Here is a 21,848-nt window from a genome sequence, read left to right on the forward strand (position 1 = left end):
AAAAAAAAGTGTGTGCGTGTGTGTGTGTGTGTGTGTAACACCTATGCACTCACCATAGGGTAGGTTTAATACATAGAACATTACCAAAATACTTAAATGCCCCTGATGTACTCCCGCCAATTGTGCTCTCCACTCCCTTCCCTTCACCATAAGGATGTCTACTCCCTCAAATTTAGTGTTTATCATTACATTTTTGTAGGGTACTTTTACCACACATGTACATATCCCTAAACCAATGAGTCTCAATTGGGAGCAATTACGCCCCCCACAAGGGGACACCTGGCAATGTCTGGAGATATTGTGGGTTGTCACAAGGGGGTGGGGTACTACTGCATCTAATGGGTAGAGGCCAGGGATGCCTGCCTACAATGCACAGGACATTCCTATAACAAAAAATTGTCCTATCCAGTTCAAAATGTCAATAGTGCCAAGACTGAAAACCCTATCCTAAAATAGTTTGGTTCCGCACTTTAACATACCATATAAAGTGAGTTGCAAGCTTTTCTTTTGCAACTTACTTTATTTGCTTAACATTAACTTTCTCTTCTACACAGTAGTACACTATACAAATTCATACAAGTTATCCATTCTCCTGTTAATGTACATTTAAGTTTTTTCCAATTTTCTGCTTTCACATGCAACACTGCTGTGAACATTCTCTTTTAAATTTTATTTCTCTCAAAACCATTGTAACTGCTGTGAACATTCCTATACAAGCCTCTGTGGGCTCAAATAGAGATTCTCTCTAGGGCAGTGACTTTCAAAGTGTTGTTCTTTTTTTTTTAGACAGTCTCGCTCTGTCACCACGCTGGAGTGCAGTGGCATGATCTCTGCTCACTGTAAACTCCATCTCCTGGGTTCAAGAGATTCTCCTGCCTCAGCCTCCTAAGTAGCTGGGACTACAGGCATGAGCCACCATGCCCAGCTAATTTTTGTTTTTTTGTTTTTTTGTTTTTTTGTTTTTTTTTAGTAGAGATGGCGTTTGGTGAAACCCCGTTGGCCAGGATGGTCTCGATCCCTTGACCTCGTGATCCACCCACCTCGGCCTCCCAAAATGCTGGGATTACAGGCGTGAGCCACTGCACCCGGCTCAAAATGTTGTTCTTCAACCTTTAGGGAAATCTTCAAGACCCTTTGAGGGGCTTCATGAGGTGAAGAGTATTTTCACAATAATATATAAGATATTAGTTGCCTTTTTCACACTGGCACCACATTGCTGGTACAAAAGCAGTAATGGGTAAAACTGCTGCTGACTTAGCTGAGTTAACACCATCACTAATGAGACATATGGATACCATGTACCTCCCGGTATGATGCACTAACAAGGGAAAAACATCATTTCTATAGTATTCTTGCCAAAAATACGTAATCTGAATTTAATCAGGAAGAACCAGCAGAAACAGATTTGAGAGATAATAAGATTGTTTTTCATTACCCTGACACTGACTAAAGACTGAAGAACTAGTCCAGATTGGAAGAGACTACTAAATGCAACATGTGATCTTGGATCAGAAAAAGAATATTAGTAGGACAATCAATGAAATTTGAAAAAGGACTTAGTATTAGTTAATACACTATTACCATATTAGTGTTAATTTTCTGGTTTTGGTCATTGTACTTGGTAAGATATTAACAGCTGAAGAGGATGGGTAAAGGGCAAAAGAAAACTCTTACTAGTTTTGTCATTTTTTTGGAAGACTACAATTGTTTCCAAAAGAAAAGATAATTTTTTAAATTTTAATATTATGCAAACAAATATCAAGTACTTAATATTGAGTAAATCTTGTACAATGTAATAAAATGTCAGTGAACACCAATTATTAAATATTTTGAAGAAAAAAGAAAACACTGAAAGTAATATTATAGTTCTGGGGCAAAACAAGAGCCAGGAGCTTAGAATTTTGTTCAATTCTTTAAAAAAAAAAAAAAACCTGAAGAATATAAACCGTAGAAATTAAAATATATTTCAACAAGTATTTCATATGAAGGTTAGCTATCCATCTATTCTGCTCTTAAAATGTTTGTTAAAAGATGAGATGAACAAGGTAAATCACTACATATAACAAATTATGTACAAAATTATCTTATTAATTAAACTAAGATTCTAAAAGTTACTTCTGAAAAACATCTACTTTTACATTAAGATAAAATACAACCATTAATATGACAGATACACCCCATACTAAAAACATATAGATAACATTAATATCCCTTCAAAAATCACTGTAGTAAAGAACTTGTTACACTTTACCCTAGATACTTAAATTCCCTCATAAAGCTACAATTACTGATCCCAAAAAATCCTCCAAATAAGAGTTGTGTTGTAATCCCAGCACTTTGGGAGGCCAAGGCAGGTGGATCACTTGAGGTCAGGAATTCAAGACCAGCCTGGCCAACATGGTGAAACCTTGTCTCTACTAAAAATACAAAAATTAGCCAGGGGTGGTGGCAGGCGCCTGTAATCCCAGCTACTCGGGAGGCTGAGGCAAGAGAATCACTTGAACCAGGGAGGCAGAGATTGCAGTGAGCTGAGATCGCACCATTGCACTCCGGCCTGGGCAACAACAGTGAAACTCCATCTCAAAAAACAGAGCTGTGGTCAGACTCTAGCTTGAGATAGAATGACAAAACTTCTAGACTGCAGGTGAAGGAACAAAACCCTGTTTCAAAAAAAAAAAAAAAGAGTATGCAGAAATTAGACACAGGCCTCAAACACTGCGGCTGGCAGTGTCAACTCATAAAATATTATCAAAGAGCAATTAGTCAACATCTACCAAAATGTTAACTATGTGCAAGGTTTTTATGCAGCAATTCTACTTCTGCAGATACTCAGCACATATGCACAAGAATATATGTACAAGGAGATTTATTCACTGCATTATTGCAAAGAAAACCTGAAATAATAAAATGCCCATCAATAAAGTACTGGTTAGACGAATTACTGTATCCAATTAGTGGAATACTATGCAGCCATGAAACAATGGAACAATCACCAATATGACTTAGTGAAAGAAACAAGAGTACAGAGGAGTGAATAGTTTATAATCATTTGTACTTAAAGGGGGATTAGATTTATAGTATATTCACATACATGCTTGCCATGAATGTACTGTAAGACTACACAAGAAACTGATAACAACAGCTGCCCCTTTTTGTGCTGCTGAATCCTTTTATTTTCTTCTAGTGATGTACACACACCCTTTTTAATGTTCAAAAGCTAGCTAAAGCCTGGCCTGGTGGCTGACACCTGTAATCCCAGCATTTTGGGAGGCTGAGGCAGGAGGGTTGCTTGAGGCCAGGAGTTCAAGATCATCCCGAGAAAGCGAGACAATTGTCTCTAAAAAAAAAAATTGTTTTAATAAAAATAATTATTTTTAAAAAGCTACTAAGGAACACAATTTTATGAATTACCTGTTCAAAAACTGAGTCGGCTCAGTGTTAATTTCTTTTTTATTGCTACTAATACCTATGAGCCCATTCCAACATTTGTTAAGCTTTGACAAACTCAGTATCTCAGAAGCAGTTCATTTAGGAATTCTGAAAAGCATCCAATTTTAAATGTGAACTATTTTCTACAGAATCAAGGATAAATAATAACAAAGATGAATCTACATGAAAATGAATTTGATACTTATTTCGTGAAAGTAAGCCTTTGGTTTAATCACTTAAAAACTCCAGAGTCAATAACAGATCCCTAAAATTCACTAATCAAGATTCAATAATCAAGGACCCTGACTAGCACTGCTGGGTGAAATGGATAAGATCTGGACACCACCTTACTGAGACCGGATGTTAACGTAACAAAAAAAAGAACATCAATCAGGTGTCCCCTATGCCGATCTGCCACTTGGAAAAAAGTACTTAACACAAAGAAATGGTTCAGGAGCTCAGGCTGTTCTTCCCTCTATTGGTATAAAGATATATAACAGAACAATTTAGATGAAAAATCATTCCACAGAGTCCCAAGTAACATTCAGCTACTGAACTCCAAGTCATTCTGTGTCACAGGCGGTAAGAAAAAAAGGTATTTCCACAAATCCGAGGTACCAACGGCCCCTAGGCAATTGTAACCGGTCAACTGAGCACCATATGGCAAGGCAGGCCTCCCTTCAAACAGTTATCACTTGGTGGCTGATTAATTTCAATGGCTTATTAGATAGGCCTCTCCAGACCCCTTCCCAAGAGGAAGAGTCAGGTTGGGGGGCGGGGGGCTATGTCTGTCCTCTTCCTGATGCTTTGTGTCTTCCAGGCTTGAAAGCATCACAGTGATGGTGCTGCCATCATTTCCCCTGGGAGTAGAGGGTCGTTTCTGCAAGTTTTTGTTCACCCGTTCTGAACCTAGAATTCCCTTGGCGCTTTCCCTTTCCGCTCACTCCAGCCGGGCGCTGCCCACCAGGTGTCCCACCGCCGGCCTCTCCCCGCGGCCCCGACGCCCACCGCAGCTCGCCCGTCCCCGCGCGCGCAGACCCGGGCCAGGTGGCCGCGGCTTACCGGTGGGCGCGCTGTCCAGGATGCGCAGGTCGTAGGCCCCGGAGCAGCGGTAGTTGGCAGCAGTGCCGTTGTCCCACACCACTACCACCTCCTCGGGGCTCTCGAAGCTGCGGACGGTGCCCACATGGCCCTCGCCGCCGTCCTGCTTCCCCCACTTCCAGTCCGGGCCGCGCACTACCCGAGCGCCGACCCCTTCCACCATCACCCGGTTATTCCGGGAGTTACTCATCGGAGCCCGGGCGGTGGGCTCCGCCGCTGCCGCCGCCGCCGCCGCTGCCGCCGGGTGGCCCGTGAGAGAGTTGGGCACGGGCCGGCCTCTCGGCGCCGGCGGAGGCGGCAGCGAGCCCCGGGGGACGTGGGAATAACTCACGAGGGCGGCGGCGCTGTCCCAGCGGAGCTCACAGCCGCTGCCCAGCCGTGGCCGCCGCGCCCCCCGCTGGGACTAGAGGGCGGCCCGCGGCTGCTGGGAGGCGGCGGCGGCGGCTGGGAGGCGGCGGCGGCGGCAAGCGGGCAGACAGGAGGGGGCCGTGGGCGGGGACTCTCCCGCTTCCTGCGGGATCCCGGGCCAGGCTACAGCGACGGCCGCCAGGAAACCACGCTCTCCCCCGGCCTGAAGCGCGAGGAGCGCAAGGGGCCGGGGGAGGTTAGCCCGGGGGGGGGCGGCGGGGGCGGCGAGGGCTGCGCGGTGCAAGGTTAACTGCTGGCCTTTCTGCGCCCCCAGCCTCTCGCTCCTAAGCGGGCGCCCGAGCGCCGGCGCCGCCTCCCCCGCGGTGGGCGGCGATGGTACTTGCCGGCGTCCGGCGAGCGCCCGGGCCCTCAGGCCCCCTTCTCTCTGCCCCCGCGCCAGTCGCCGCGCTCCGCCCTGCCACAGAGTCCCCGCCGGGCGAGAGCGGCTCCACATCCGGGTACCGCCGCACCCAAGGCCGGAGCGGCACCTTCTCAGAGTATCTAAGAGGGGGATTCTCCGCAATAATAGAGTGGGAAAGGTTTCAGAGAGCCGCGCGATCGCGGGAAGAAAGGAGGAGAAAACCGATCCCCAAGCGTCTCTCCAGGGCCCAATGAGAGTGCGCATGCGCGCGGTCTAGAAAAAGGCTGGGTGGAAGCCCAACCCCAGCTCGCGGCGATAGAGGGGCGGATCCGGGGGCGGATCCCTGGAGTTGCGGCCGGATGGTGCCGCGCCCCCAATGAGCTGTGAGGAAAGGGGTGGGGCCGTCCTGGAGGCGGGGCTGGAGGAAGTGAGGGTGGGGACCAGACCCGGGCTGCCCTGGCTGCCCGAGCTGTGCGGCTGTAATGTGGCTAGTCTTTCATTGACTTCTAGTGTTCCTAGGCGAACTAAGTGTGAATTGAGGATTTCATATTCTTTCAGTCTTCTTTTTTAACGAAGGCAGAAATAGATTATGCCACAGATCTAGGGCGACCTGATTTCTGTGTGTGTAAATTGAAAACATTTCAAACCAGAGTAGTGTGTTTTTAAGCTGAACAGCATGATATGTAATGTTGTGAGCAACGGTAAAGACTTTTAGAGGGTATGTCTTGCCTTTGTGCAGAATTAGAGTGGTAGACAGACTCCAAACTTTGCTGATTAATAACTGCCTCCACTCAGGAAAAAATTCAGTCCCTAATTGCAAAATATAGTCTTCAAAGGAAGATTCGAAGACTCTAAGAATAGTTTCTGGTTGCCATAATTCAAATGACATTATGCTGTATAGGGTTTAAAACCATTGTTTCCACGGGCCAGCACTGTTGGCATTGTCAGCATGCATTGTTAGCATAAACTGTTGCTTTTCCTGACGGTCAAAGGAGGGGAAACCCCAGCAGAATGGGTAATCAAGAGAAAAGACAAAAAACGGGATGTAAAATGTACCCAAAGAATTATTATGTACTGAAATAAAATGTTCTTAATTTTGTTTGTTTGTTTTGAGACAGGGTCTCACTCTGTCATCCAAGCTTGAGTGCAGTGTCTCGATGTCGGTTCACTATAACCTCCCCCTCCTAAGTTCAAGGGATCCTCCTACCTCAGCCTCCTGAGTAGCTGGGACCTCAGGCAGGCACAACCACGCCCAGCTAATTTTTTGTATTTTTGGCAGAGACGGGCAGGGGTTTTGGGGAGGGTTGTCTCACTATTTTCCCTGGTCAGGCTGGTCTTGAACTCCTGAGCTCAAGCAATCCTCCCACCTTGGCCTCCCAAAGTGTTGGGATTACAGGCGTGAGCCACGTTACCCAGCCCTTAATTTTTTATGTAAATAAAGCTAACCAGAAAATACCAATTATGGAGTCCCAAAGGCCAAATAAAGCTTGTTTTAGAAACAAAACAATGTTAAAATCTTTGCTCCGAATAAGGTAGCCAAATTTTTTATTTGTGATTCAGAATATTTCACACTGGAAATTTTAAATATATTATTGCTAGAGCTACTCAACTATTCACTTAAGGGCGCTGTTAAGTGTTCCTGCTCTCTCAATTATTCCTACTCTTTTTGGACCCTTTTCTGATTTCCTTCTTTCTTTGTTCACTTTTAAATTGATCACATTAATGTGTAAGTTAATAAAAGAAAAGATTCAAGAATAACCTACAGCCACTGTTAAAACTTATACTTGTGACTGACTTTGTAAGATACATTAATTCCAGTAAAAACCAACTGCCATGTCAGATCCTTAGTAGTGTAATCTTGCTAACCTTGCATTTTAAATCAAATATATCAATAATGTCTTTCCATGTTTCCGGCCTGCCCAGGAGTTTTATATTTACTATGGTATAGCCTAATATTAACATAGGCTGTTTTTTTTTTTTTTTTTTGGTGGGGGCAGAGTCGAGACAGGATCTCACTGTGTCACCAGGCTGGAGTGTAGTGGCAGGATCACAGCTCACAGCAGCCTTTTGGGCTCAAGCAATCCTCCCACTCAGCCTCCTGAGTAGCTGGGACTACAGGCATATGCCACCATGCCCAGCTATTTTTTTACTTCTTATAGAGACATGGATCTCACTATGTTGCCCAAGCTGCTCTCAAACTCCTGGGCTCATGTCTTCCTCTCACCTCAACCTCCCCAAGTGCTGGGATTATAGGCATGAGCCACGGCACTAAGACAGCTATTATATTTAATATCAGATTTTTTTTGAGATGGGGTCTCTCTCTGTCACCCAGGCTGGAGGGCAGTGGCATGATCTTGGCTCACCGCAATCTCTGCCTCCGAGGTTCAAGTGATTCTCTCTGCCTCAGCCTCCTGAGTAGCTGGGATTACAGGCACAAGCCACCACACCCAACTAATTTTTGTATTTTTAGTAGAGACGGGGTTTCACCATGTAGGCCAGGATGGTCTTGATCTCCTGACCTCGTGATCCACCCGCCTTGGCCTCCCAAAGTGCTGGGATTACCAGGTGTGAGCCACTGTGCCCAGCCAATATTTAGTATCAGATTTTAATACCAGAATTTTATTTTCCTTTAAGTGAAGTCCTGTACTTTCTTAAAGTGGAAAAGGATTTTAGGAGGTAATCTAATCCAGTGATTTTCTTTTTGTTTTCCAGCCCTCCCCTTTCCCCAAACCCTTTGTTCCTACCCTATACATTTTATCTATACTAGGAGCTAGGTACTCTAGATGTGGCAATATATAGACTTCTCTGACTTACAATGGTTTGACTTTCGATTTTATGATGATGCAGAAGCCATACACATTCAGTAGAAGCTGTACTTTAAATTTTGAATTTTGATCTTGTCCAGGGCTAGAGATGTACAGTACAATGCTCTCTAGTGATGCTGGGCAGCAGGGAGCCACAGCTCCCAGTCAACTGCGTGATCATGAAGACAAGCGAACAGGACTGTACCCTGCACTATACTGTATTCAATAAGTTACAAAAGATATTCAATACTTTATTATCAAGTAGGTTTGAGGTTAGATGATTTTGCCCAACAGTAGGTCAATGTAAATGTTCCAAGTACATTGTGTAGGCTGGGTGTATTAAATGCATTTCAACATGAAATATTTTCAATTTATGTAACCCCATTGTAAGTCAAGGAACATCTGCAGTAAGGCTGGAGTCCACCTATAGTCTTCTCTTCCTCCTACCTTTGCAGGGACTCTGTAGGAACTCATCAAAACCACTGGAGTACCACTGAGTATGAGTAAGAAAACCTCAAACTAGCTCCATCCTTATACTTGAGATGATGAAAATCAGGCCAAAATCGATTAAGTCCCTTGCCCAGGATTGCAGAGGAAGTTAAAGAGAGAGAGCTAAGTCTATAACCCGTCTAATACTGGGCATATTTCTCTGTGTATAAACACTCTCTTATCCATCCATCCCCTTATTAAATATATTGTGAATTTATAACACTATCATATTGCTAAGACTATTTCAAGGGCTTTAAATGAATAGTTTACCAATGGTCTCCAAATGATTTTGATGACACATCCTTTAAGTACAAATTTTTTAACATATACATCTAATATATGTACTTATGTATAGATGATGTATTATTATGTTATACATGTTATAAAACATACTCAAAAATATATGAGGATAAGATATAAAATATATAGAAAGCTTTTTATATTTTTTACTCTCACCTTAATAGATCATCTCCCACATCCTTAGATGTTGAAATTTTTTTTTTTTATTCTCCGAAGTTAGATGCACCTCACTTTGGAGACCGCTGTGTCATACGTGTGCCTGGCATGTTTAGGCACTAGGAGCCCAAAATCACCTACCATTGTCTCTGCCGCTGTCAAAGTCAGAGTTCCATGAGTGCAGGGCATACCCTGATGCTGCACTACTGGAATTGACCTGCCTGTGTAGGAGTTTAGAAGCTGCCAGAAGCTCCATCAGAATCAATAAACAAAAAATGGCTTCTCCTTCCTTTAGTTGATCTCCCATCAGTCTCCTACAAATAACAAGAATAGCCTACCCTTTCAGGTATTAAGTACCATTTTCTCTATTCTACCATACTTAAATATCTATATAACAAGGAGATAACTATATCACTTAACAAGATGCAAATAATCCACTTACAATGAAGATACTTTCACCCTGTAAAGAGAAGGCAAAAACTCATAACCATTACCATATCTATACCCAGAAGACACTAATTCCACTTCTAGTTGAGCCACGATCTCACCTGGATATTCTGTAACCTGCATTATAAAATTAACAACCACCAATAAAATTGACAGCCTTTTGGCGACTAACCAAGAAAAAAGGTAAGTCTTAAATAACCAGCAACACTTTTTATATAAAGTAGGAAGAAAAGCCAAGAACAGTGGCATTGGCCTGTAGTCCCAGTGATTCAGAAGGCTAAAGCAGAAGGGTCACTTGAGCTCAGGAGTTCAAGTCTAGCTTGGGAAATATAGTGAGACCCTCATCTCTAAAAAAAATAAATAAATAAATAAGAAAAAATACATAGAAGGAAAAAGAGAGGAGGGAAATGATTGGTTTTATATACAGAAGTGTTTCAGGTTGAACAGTGTCCCCCAAAAAGACATGATAAAGTCTTGGCCTGCAATACATATTAGTATGACCTTATTTAAAAATAGGGTCTTTGCAGATGTAATCAAGTTAAGATGAGGTCGTACTGGAGTGGCATAGACCTTAAATCCAATGACTGATGTCCTTATACAAGAATGGAGAGTGAGATTTGAATAGGCAGACACACCCAAGAAGAAAGCCATGTGATGATGGTTGCAGAGATTGGAATAATGCAACTATATGATAAAAAATGCCAAGGATTACCAGCAATGACCCTGTGACACCTTAATTTCAGATTTCTAGCCTCCAGAACCCATCTCTTCTGACAATGAAAGCACCATAAATTGGTGATAATTTGTTACTACAGCCCTAAGAAACTAATACAACAAGAAAAAAAGAAAATAAGCATAGCAATTAATGTAAAATAAGAAGCACAAATCATAGAAAATAAGAAGCACATTTCCACTGATAATTGGAATTAATCACCCAGTCAATCCAGTAACTGTATTTTTTGCCTGTTGGTTCCATGGCATGACAAATGCAAAATGTTCAAGCGGCAGTCCTGACTTTTAATCCAGTAGAAATCATATGGTTTCCTTCGGTGGAAAAATTTCTCAGTTGGGAAATAAGTCCTATAAGCCAGAAAAAAACAAAGTTGAGGAAATGGTGTCTTAGTCTACTTGTGTTGCTCTAAAGGAATACCTGACACTGGGTAATTTATAAAGAAAATAGACTGATTTCTTCACAGTTCTTCAGGCTGCACAAGAAGCATGTGCAATCTGCTTCTGGTGAGGGCCTCAGGAAGCTTCCACTAACAGTGAAAGGTGAAGGGAAGCAGGCATCCCATGGCAAGAGAGAGAAGAGGGAGTGAGAGCAGAGGAGGTACCAGGCTCTTTTCAACAACCAGTTCTTATAGGAACTAAGTGTGATAATTCACTTATCACCTCAAGGATGTCATCAAGCCATTCATGAGGGATCTGCCTTCATGATCCGAGCAACTCCCTTTAGGCCCCAACTTCAATGCTGAAAATCAAATTTTACCATGAGATTTGGAGAGTACAAACATAAGGAAGTCAAAAAAATTTCCCAACGTGGTTATTTAGTAGTATAACAGTGAGAAGAGCCACATGAACCCTTTTATTCCTGGACCTGTCTATTCTGACTATGGGAACACCATGTATTGGTCATCTGCTTAAAGCATATACCTCATGTCGTATTCCATTGTCAGGCATTTAGTTTTGTCCATAACTCAGGAGTAAACAAGAGCTAGTTCTCAAAGGGAAAATATTTATTGACAGAAGACAGTATAGCTTTGCTCTAAAACACCAGACTTTGCACTGGAATTCTACCCTTAGCATTTGACAGAAGGTTCATATAGTATGTCCTTCTGTCACCAGATATTTCAACAGCATTGGCTCTGCTGGATCATATGGCTCAATTGGCAGGAAACCTTGCTCTGTAGCCTGGACCTGCTGCAGAGTTCTTTCTTGCTTTGGGACCTACTCAAAACTGGCTTATGGGACAGAGCAATATAAACGTGATGTATGTTGCTTATAAAATTTTTCTTAGCAGCTAGAAGTGCAATGTGCAGCAACTTACCTTTTATTTTTAGAGAGGATATTCTGATGTTCCCCATACCACTGGACTTCTAGCAATTTCACCAAAATAATAACACCTAAATTGTTTTGGAGTTTCTCTCTCATCGTCTGTCATTCATATGTCTTACTAAGGCATGCAGGGTTGATGGCACTTTTGCTCGTAAAATCAAATCAATGTGATGTCATCACTGTAATAGACCAGCATGATGTCCTGTGAGTTGGTGAGAAATCAAAGTCTCTACAAATTAGACTGTACAGAGAGCAGTAGTCTGGACTAGCCCTGAGGAAAGACATTGAAGATATGCTGCTGCCCCTGCTAGGTGAAAACAACATGCTTGGGATGATATGCTTGGGATGGACTTGTCAAGCGATACTGAGAAAACAGTCATTTGCCAGATCTACGGCTACAATAGCTGAAGCTGCATATTGCTTTTCGTCAGTAAAGAGGCCACATCTAGAACATCAACTGCCACTGAGTCACCATCTGATTAAATTTACAATAATACGCAGAACCCATCTTTCTTAGGAAGCTAAACAGGCAACTTAAATTGAAAGGTGTTAAGAATCACTGTGCCTGCATTTTTCAAGTTGTTGATGTCGGCAGTCTCTGCAATTGCCCCAGGGTTGTGGTATTGCTTTCAGTTTGCTCTTTTGGTAGGAAATGGCAGTGACAAAGCTTCTATTTGGACTTTCTTACTGTAACATTCTCACTCCGTAGATCAAGACACTAATATGTATATTCTTCCTGTTGCCGAGTATGTCTATTCCAAGTACTAATTCAGAATCTAGGGAAATAGTTCCCTGGAATCACCATAAGCACTGGAGCCCAGTCTGATTAACCATATGATTTCCATAAGCCACCACTCTGACCAATGGACTCCAGGGGATTCCTGAGCTCCGCGAGAATTGGCATACTCATGGCCAATGTATTAATCCAATCTTGCACTGCTATAAAGAAATACCTGAGACTAGGTAATTTAAAAAGAAAAGAGGTTTAATTGGCTCACAAGTTCCGCAGACTGTGTGGCATCTGCTGAGCTTCTGGGGAGGCCTCAGGAAACTTACATAGTGAAAGTGAAAAGGAAACAGGGTCATCTTAAAGGGCCAGAGCACTAGAAGGTCTAAAACACTAGAGGTTTGCACTGGAATTCTACTCTCAGCATTTGACAGAAGATCCATGCAGTATATCCATCTGTCATACTATATGGAGCCCTTTTAAACAACAGATCTCATGAGAACTCACTTATCTTCACAAGAACGGCACCAAGGAGATGGTACTAAAACATTCATGAGGGATCCATTCCCATGATCCAATCACCTCCCACCAGTCCCCACTTCCAACACTGAGGATTAAAATTTAACGTAAGATTTAGAAGGGGACACAGATTCAAGCCATATCAACTAGTTTATAGAAATTCCAAGAAAAGTAATTTTATCTTTCCCTAGTGCCCATTCACTCTGAAAAGTGGCTGCTGATCCCTTTTTAGGAGGAAAAAAAAGGGGAGAAAAAGAATTTCGAGACAAATTTTTGGCTTTGGCACAGGGTCCTTCCTCACAAGGACCCATCCTTCTCTTCAGCCGAGGACCTGCAGAACGGCTTACATCCATGTACGAGATGAAAGGCCATGGCTTCTTCACTGTGGGGACTCAAGTGAGGAAGTCAGGTCTCTGCTGGCCGATGCTAGAGTTTTTCTTTTTTCTTTCTTTCTTTTTTTGTTTGTTTGAGACAGAGTTTTACTCTGTTGCCCAGGCTGGAGTGCAGTGGTGCAATCTCAGCTCACTGCAACCTCTGCCTCCTGGGTTCAAGTGATTCTCTTGCCTCAGCCCCCCGAGTAGCTGGGCTTACAGGTGGGCGCTATCATGCCTGGCTAACTTGTGTTTTTAGTAGAGACAGGGTTTCTTCCTGTTGGGCCAAGCTGGCCTTGAACTCATGACCTCAAGTGATCCACCCACCTTGGCCTCTGAAAGTGCTGGGATTACAGGTAAGCCACTGCACTTGGCCCTGGAGCTACAGTTTTTCTAATTGTATAGATAAAAAATCACCTAAGTAAGGTGCCCATATATTTAATTCACTGTGATTAATAGCCACCACCAAAAATGTATGGGAGTTAAAACACTCTGATTGCCACTCTGACCCTTTTTCCCATTTTAGTAACCGTGTTCATCTTGTCTCTGGTGGTTGAGCACTGATATCTGACCTCTGTGACTCTGCATTGAAATCAAGGAACCCATCTTAGTGGTGAATACTAAGAAGAGTGTCCTCTGGGACAACTTTTCCTACTCCCTAAGCTTTTGAGTTCCTCCTTTGAAATTATACTAGGGAAATTAAGCCAGAAAATAAGCCAACATTGAAATCTAGTTTTCAGTCAACCAGCCTGCTGCTTGAGCTGTGTATTGCATCTGAAAACTCTGGGAAGTGTTCCTATGTTTATAAATTCAGCCCAGTCCATTGTTAAGTTCTGTAATTTTTTTGTCTAGCATTTCCAGAACCCATTCCCACACATATTCTCAGGTTTCTGACAATATAAATTTGCAAAATTTTGCAATTTTTGCTTACCATAGATCTTCTCCCAGATCAGACAAGAAACTGCTTTGGAGAAATTCACTACATGGTTTTCAAACACAAGAAGGCTAATATTCTCAGACATTGCAAAAAGAAGTTCAAGGGAATGAAATTCTACTATACAATTAAAAAGAACAAACCACTGGCGAGGCACAGTGGCTCATGCCTGTAACCCCAGCACTTTGGTAGGCCAAGGCAGGAGGATCACCTTAAGTCAGAATTCCAAGACCAGCCAGGCCAACCACCCTGTCTCTACTAAAAACACAAAATTACCCAGGCATGTTGCAGGCGCCCATAGTCCCAGCTACATGGGAAGCTGAGGCAGGAGAATCACTTGAACCCGGGAGGCAGAGGTTGCAGTGGGCCGAGATCAGGCCACTGCACTCCAGCCTGGGTGACAGAGCAAGACTCTGTCTCAAAAAATATATATATTAATTCATGTAACAGTTTGCCCATGAATATCAAGGGCAACATACTATATGATTCCATTTATATAACGTTCTTTTTCCCACTACTCTCTTCCACAGAAGTTGCTATATAACTTTTTTTTTTGAGACGGAGTCTCGCTCTGTCACCCAGGCTGGAGTGCAATGGCCTGATCTCGGCTCACTGCAACCTCTGCCTCCTGGGTTCAAGCGATTCTCCTGCCTCAGCCTCCCACATAGCTGGGATTACAAGCATCTGCCACCACACCTGACTAATTTTTTTATATTTTTAGTAGAGACGGGGTTTCATCGTGTTGGCCAGGCTCATCTGGAACTCCTGACCTCAGGTAATCTGCCCGCCTTGGCCTCCTAAAGTGCTGGCATTACAGGCATGAGCCACTGCACTCAGCTGATATATAACTTCCTTTATTTGTCATTTATTTATTTATTTGTTTGTTTGTTTATTTATTTATTTACTTTTGAGATGGAGTCTCGCTCTGTCACCCAGGCTGGAGTGCAGTGGCCTGATCTCGGCTCACTGCAACTTCCGCCTCCTAAGTTCAAGCAATTCTCCTGCGTCAGCCTCCCGAGTAGCTGGGATTACAGGCATGCACCACCATGCCTGGCCAATTTTTGTATTTTTAGTAGAGTCAGGGTTTCTCCATGTTGGTCAGGTTGGTCTCAAACTCTTGACCTCAGGTGAGATCCACCCACTTAGGCCTCCCAGAGTGCTGAGATTATAGGCATAAGCCCCCACACCCAGCCTGTATAACTTTATTAAAGTGACATAACTGTAGTGATAAAAAACAGATCTTTGGTTGCCAGGAGTTAGAATTGGGGGAAGAATAGCTATTGAAGGGGTAACACAAGGAAGTTTCTTTGTGGTGATGGAACAGTTTTGTATCTTGATTGTGGATTTACTTGAATCCACACATATGATAAAATTTCATAGAACTGAACACTTCATAAAAAAAGGCATGCATGTAAAACTGATGACATCTGAATAAGGTCTGTACCTGAGTTAATAATAGAGAAAGGTCAGTTTTCTCATTTTCACAAGGTGCTTTGGTATTTTGGTTCTTCATTGGAAGAAACTAGGTGAAGGGTACACAGAAACACTACTATTTTTACAACTTATTGTGAATCTTAAACTATTTCAAAAAAAAAAAAAAGAAAGAAAAGATGCAAAGAAGAAAGGGAGGGAGGGAAGAAGGGAGCAAGGAAGGAAGGGAGGGAAAGAAAGAAAGAGAAATTGGACACAGTAGCTCACACCTATAATCCCAGTTCTTTGGGAGGCTAAGGCGAGTGGATCACTCCAGCCCAGAAGTTTGAGACCAGGCTGGGCAATGTGGTGAGACTCCATCTCTATAAAAATTACAAAAACATTAGCCAGACATGGTAGCTTTCACCTGTAGTCCCAGGTGCCCTGGAGGCTGAGGTGGGAGGATCAACTGAGGCTGAGAGGTCGAGGCTGCAGTGAGGCATGATTGTACCACTGCACTCTAATCTGGGCAACAGAGTGAAATCCTATCTCAACAAGGAAAGAAAGAAGACAAGAGGGAAGGAAGGAGAGAAAGGGGCGGGGGGAAGAGAAAGGGGGAAAGAAAGGAAGAAAGGAGAGAAAGAAAAGAACAACTCTTTAGGGAACATGGGGGTTCACGCTTCTCAGATTTGTCAGAATCCATCTCATACCTCCAAAGTCCCACCTTTTCTGAATCTATGCCCAAACTTTTATGTGGAAAGGATTTTGTGTCCTCAGTGATATCATTGCACTGATGAGTTAACTAACCGTGGTACTTTCCTGTTTTTCTGTTTCTAGATTTTTTTTTTTTTTTGAGAAGGAGTCTTGCTCTGTCACCAGGCTGGATTGCAGTGGTGTGACCTTGGCTCAATGCAACCTCCACTTCTAGGATTCAATATTTCTCCAGTTCTCATTCATGCCTTCCCCTTTCATGGATTCCTTGATAGTCAACAAGTGGCCTCATGCTCCTGGTTGCATTCATCTTTACTGCTAGAAGTTCCACCAGTAAAGAGGCTCCCTCCTGTTTTTCAGCAATCCCAGCAAAAGTCTCATAGTGACACAATGACTCTGAATGAGCATGTGCCTATTCTTACACCAAACTCTATGGTAGTGATAGCCCTGGGTTTCATGTCTCCTCTTACATTGGGTTTGATATCAACTCTACCTAAACCACTTGGTCTAAGAGTGAAAGTAAGGATACCAGTGCCAAAGAAAGCAGAATACATGCTAAAGAAAAAAATATTTGGGGAGATAAACACTAATGATTATGTTGAAGCACACATCATGCAATCCCCTAAACTGAAGTTGTTTGAATTCTGAAACAGATTTAAAGAAAATTATCTGATATTTTAGATGGGTCATCCATTTGAATAGAATGTGGTTGAATGAAAGGAGCACTGAAGTCAGGAGACTTTGGCTCTAGCTCAGAGCTGAGGCTTCAGCAAATCACTTAACTTCTCTGATCCCTGATTGCCTCATGTAAGACAAAGGCCTTAACAATATTTGTACATACGATGGTTCTTGGGTCACTTCTGCACTTGTCCTGATGTACTTAGGTTTGGGAAAATTGCCACGGGTTGGTGGCTGAGAAGTCACAGCAAACTTTTCTGTGGCCAAACTTGACAGAAAGGAAAACACGTTAGGGGGCATGTAATAACCTCTGACCTGTGTGCCAGACTCAGTCTGCTCAGAAGCAGGGACAGTGTTACTGCCTCCTACACACACACCCTACCCTGCCTGGGTCTGTCTTTGGGAGCTGTGTCATACTTGCAATAGGTGTATAAGTATATCCCAGCACCTCAGGTCCCAACCAGCAAATAGTACTTTTTCCTTTTTCCTCTTAAATAGACTCACAGTCTATTTAACAGTCCATTTATTAACAGTGAAAGCTTGAGTAATGAAATGAGACTCTAGGGAAATCTTAGATTTGTTTTGTTCTGTTTTGTTTTGTTCCCCAGGAAGGCTCTACAGAGCAGTGTTTCCCTTCCTGTTGGCATGTGCTCAGATGCTCGACATCTAAGTGCCAGCACTTCTTCAGGTTACCAGGTACGCTTTTGTGTACTTTCGGGCATTGTATCACTGAAGAACATGTGAATTCCTGGCACCAAACTGTACAAACTTTCTCTTTGTCTCTACTACTCTGTGCCTCTAAGATCTACCACACTTATGACATTTCACTGGAATATTCTAACACAGCTCAAAGTATTTTATTTTTTTTCCTCTCTCTGTTTTGTTGTTGTTGTTTGTTGCTGCTGTTTGTTTCTTTAGACAGGATCTCGCTGTGTTGCCCAGGCTGGAGTGCAATGGATATCACAGGCATGATCACAGCTCATTGCAGCCTCAACCTTCTGAATTCAAGCAACCCTCCTGCCCCAGCTTCCCAAGTAAATGGGACAAGAGGTGCATGTCATCATGCCCAGCTCCAAAATCTTTCTAACTTTCCTATTCCTGGCTCTGTGCTACTCACAGAGTTCTGTGGTTTCCGGCAGCATGTGACATGGTTGAATAGTCCCATCCCAGTTTGACAGCCAGGCCCATAACAGCCATTCATCCTCTAGGGAATCTTGTCTCAGCAGGTAATGTGTGCTGGAGGCTACCACACTCTACCTCTCACCTCCCAGGAAAAACCGTACTGTCTAAAGAAATTGCCTAAAGATGCCTGCTTGCGGCTGGACACAATGGCTGACACCTGTAATCCAGCACTGTGGGAGGCTGAGGTGGGCAGATCACAGGGTTGGGAGATCAAGAGCATCCTGGCTAACACATAGTCCCAGCTACTCGGGAGGCTGAGGCAGGAGAATCACTTGAACCCGGGAGGTGGAGGTTGCAGTGAGCCAAGGTCACTGCATTCAAGCCTGGGCAACAGAGTGAGACTGCGTCTCAAAAAAAAAAGATGCCTGCTTAGGCCCCGGGACAGTGGCTCACGCCTGTAACCCCAACACTTTGGGAGGCCAAGGCAGGCAGATCACGAGGTCAGGAGTTCAAGACCAGCCTGGCTAACATGGTGAAACCCCGTCTCTACTAAATATACAAAAAATTAGCCAGGCATGGTGATGCATGCCTGTAATCCCAACTACTGTAGCTCCTACAGTTAAGTATTTGATCCATTTAGAGTTAATTTTGGTATATTGTGTGAGGAGGAGTACAATTTCATTCTTTTGCATACGGCTATCCAATCATCGCAGTGCTACTTGTTAAAAAGAATATTCTTTTCCCATTGAATGGTCCTGGTACCATTGCAGAAAATTAATTGACATATGTATATATATACAAACATATATATATATATATAGATAAAACTCTTAGAAGAAGCATAGGGATAAATCTTCACGAGCTTGGATTTGGCAATGGTTTCTAAGATGTGACACCAAAAGCACAAGGAACAAAAGAAAAAATAAATAATTTGGATTTAATCAAAATTAAACATTTTGTGCATCAAAGAACACTATTAAGAAAGTGAAAAGATAATCCATGAAACAGCAGGAAAAAAATTGCAAAACGGTCAGGCACAGTGGCTCACATCTGTAATCCCAGCACTTTGGAAGGCTGAGGTGGGCAGATCACTTGAAGCCAGGAGTTTGAGACCAGACTGGCCAACATGGCAAAACCTCATCTCTACTAAATATACAAAAATTAGCCAGGGGAAGTGGTGTATGCCTGTAGTCCCAGCTACTCGGGAGGCTGAGGCATAAGAATCGCCTGAACCCGGGAGGCGGAGGTTGCAGTGAGCCAAGATTGTGACACTGCACTTTAGCCTGTGGAACAGAGTGAGATTCAGTCTCAAATAAATAAATAAATAAATTGCAAACCATATATCTGAAAATGGTATAGATCTAGACTATACAAAGATCTTACAACTCAACAGCAAATTGTCAAACAACCCAATTAAAAACTTGGCAAATTATTTCAATACACATTTCCCCAAAAAAGATATGCAAACGGCCAACTGCACCCAAAAAGATGTTCAACATCATTAGTCATTAGGGAAATACAAATCAAGCCAAAATGAGATCTCACTATACAACTATTAGAATGTTTATAAAGATTAACCATACTAAATGTTGGCCAAAATATGGAGTAACTGCAACTTTCATGCATTGCTGGTTGTAATGCAGAATTATACAACCACACTGCAGAACAGTATGGCAGTTTCTTAAAATCAACACCTAATCATACATTGCCATATGATCCAGCCATTCCACTCTTCAGTATTTACCCAAAAGGAAAGAAAATATACAATGAGACTTGAAAATGTTCATGGAAAATGTGTATTATGAAAAACCTGTGCATGGAGTTCAGTTTTTTTTGCACCCAAATTAACTCCTACTGACTTGTCATAACATGTCTGAATAGGATCTAGTTTGAAGCACTAAGAAGGATGAGGCATCAGTTTGAAAAGAGCGCCTATTAGAGCAACATGAATTCCGCTAAAATCAAACCAAGAACAAATATCATATTTATGGCGAGGCTTAGATGGAAGAATGGTGAAGTCACTGATGCTTAATGAAACGTTTATGGGGTCAATGCCCCAAAGTAATCAGCAGTTTTCAAATGGATAACTCATTTTAAGAAAGGATGAGATGATGTAGAAGATGAAGCCTACAGCGGCAGACCTTCTACAACAATTTGTAAAGAAAAAAATTAGTCTTGTTCATGCCCTAATTGAAGAGGACCAACTATTAATACCACAGAAATAGGCAATACCAGCCAGGTGCTATGGCTCACACATTTATTCCCTCAGGAGGCTTACCTGGGAGGCTGAGGTGGGAGAATGGCTTGAGGCCAGGAGTTCAAGACCAGCCTGGGTAACATAGTAATATCAGTCTCTTAAAAAAAAAAAATAGCCAGGTGTGGGTGCACATATCTGTAGCCACCTCCCAGCTACTTTGGAGGTGGAAGCAAAAGAATCACTTGAGCCTAGGACTTCAAAGCTGTAGGAAACTATGATCTAAAAAAAAAAAAAAATTATAGACATCTCAGTTGGTTCAGTGGTTCAGCTTACACAATTCCCACTGAAAAATTTAAATCAAGCAAAGTATCCACTGAATGTGTGCCAAAACTATTTCACCCACATCAGCTGCAGACAAAAGCAGAGCTTTCAATAGAAATTTTAAACAAATAGAATCAAGACCCTGAAGCATTTTCTCAAAGAATTGTAACGAGAGATGGAGCATAACTTTACCAATACAATGCTAGAGACAAAGTACCATCAAAGCAATGGCTGCTGAGAGGTAGAAGTGGTCCAGTCAAAGCAGAAGTGGATTGGTCAAAAGCAAAGGTCATGGCAACAGTTTTTTGAGATGCTGGAAGCATTTTGCTTGTTGACTTCCTGGAGAGCCAAATAACAATAACATCTGCTTATCATGAGAGTGTTTTGAGAAGGAGTTCAGAAAACCTTCACCAGAGAGTTCCTCTCCACCACAGCAGTGTTTCTATTCATTCCTCTTTTCAAACAAGGGATATTTTGTGAGAGTTTTAATGCGAAATCATTAGGCATCCAACTTACAGTCCTGCTTTGGCTCCTTCTGACTTCTTTTTGTTTCCTAATCTTAAAAAAATCTTTAAGGCCTGTAATTCCAGCACTTTCGGAGGCCAAGGTGGGAGGATCGCATGATCCCAGGAATTCATGACCAGCCTGGTTATGAATAGCAAGATCCCATCTCTACAAAAAAATCAAAAAGTTAGGCAGGCATGGTAGGTAGCACATGCCTGTGGTCCCAGCTACTCAGGAGGCTGAGGTGGAAGGATCACTTAAGCCCAGGAGGTGGAGGTTGCAGTGAGCCTAGATCATGCTCCAGCCTGGCAACAGAGAAAGACCGAGACTCACTCTCTCTCTCTCTCTCTCCTCTCTCTCTCTCTCTCCCTCCCTCCCTCCCTCTCTCTCTCTCTCCGTGTGTGTGTATGTGTGTGTATGTACACACACACATATATATATATATGTTTGTCCCCCCAAAATTCATATGTTGACACTTAATCTCCAATGTGATACTATTAAGAAGTAGAGTCTTTAGCAGGTGATTAGGTGATCAGGGCAATGAGATTAGTGCCCTTATAAGAGAGGCTTGAGCCAGGTGCAGTGGCTCACTCTTGTAATCCCAGTACTTTGGGAGGCTGAGGCGGGTGGATCACTTGAGGCCAGAAGTTCAAAACCAGCCTGGACAACATGGCGAAGTCCTGTCTCAACTAAAATTACAAAACGTAGCTGGGCATGGTGGCAGGTGCCTGTAATCCCAGCTACTTGAGAGGCTGAGGTGGGAGAATCACTTGAACCTGGGAAGCAGAGGTTGCAGTGAGCTGA

General features: G+C 42.9%; 1 protein-coding gene across 1 annotated transcript in view; it reads right to left on the bottom strand.

The window, feature by feature from the left end:
* The window catches only part of MIB1 (MIB E3 ubiquitin protein ligase 1), a 135,012-nt gene extending 129,467 nt beyond the window's left edge, over positions 1 to 5,545 (bottom strand). Inside the window, exon 1 of the mRNA XM_017498804.2 lies at positions 4,492 to 5,545. Within this exon, the coding sequence (XP_017354293.1) occupies positions 4,492 to 4,720 (229 nt within the window). The 5' untranslated portion in view covers positions 4,721 to 5,545. The remainder of the gene's footprint in view (positions 1 to 4,491) is intronic.
* Between the last annotated feature and the right edge of the window lie 16,303 nt (positions 5,546 to 21,848).

Source organism: Cebus imitator, unplaced genomic scaffold (genome assembly GCF_001604975.1).
Source record: "Cebus imitator isolate Cc_AM_T3 unplaced genomic scaffold, Cebus_imitator-1.0 Scaffold12, whole genome shotgun sequence".
Classification (NCBI taxonomy): Eukaryota; Metazoa; Chordata; class Mammalia; order Primates; family Cebidae; genus Cebus; species Cebus imitator.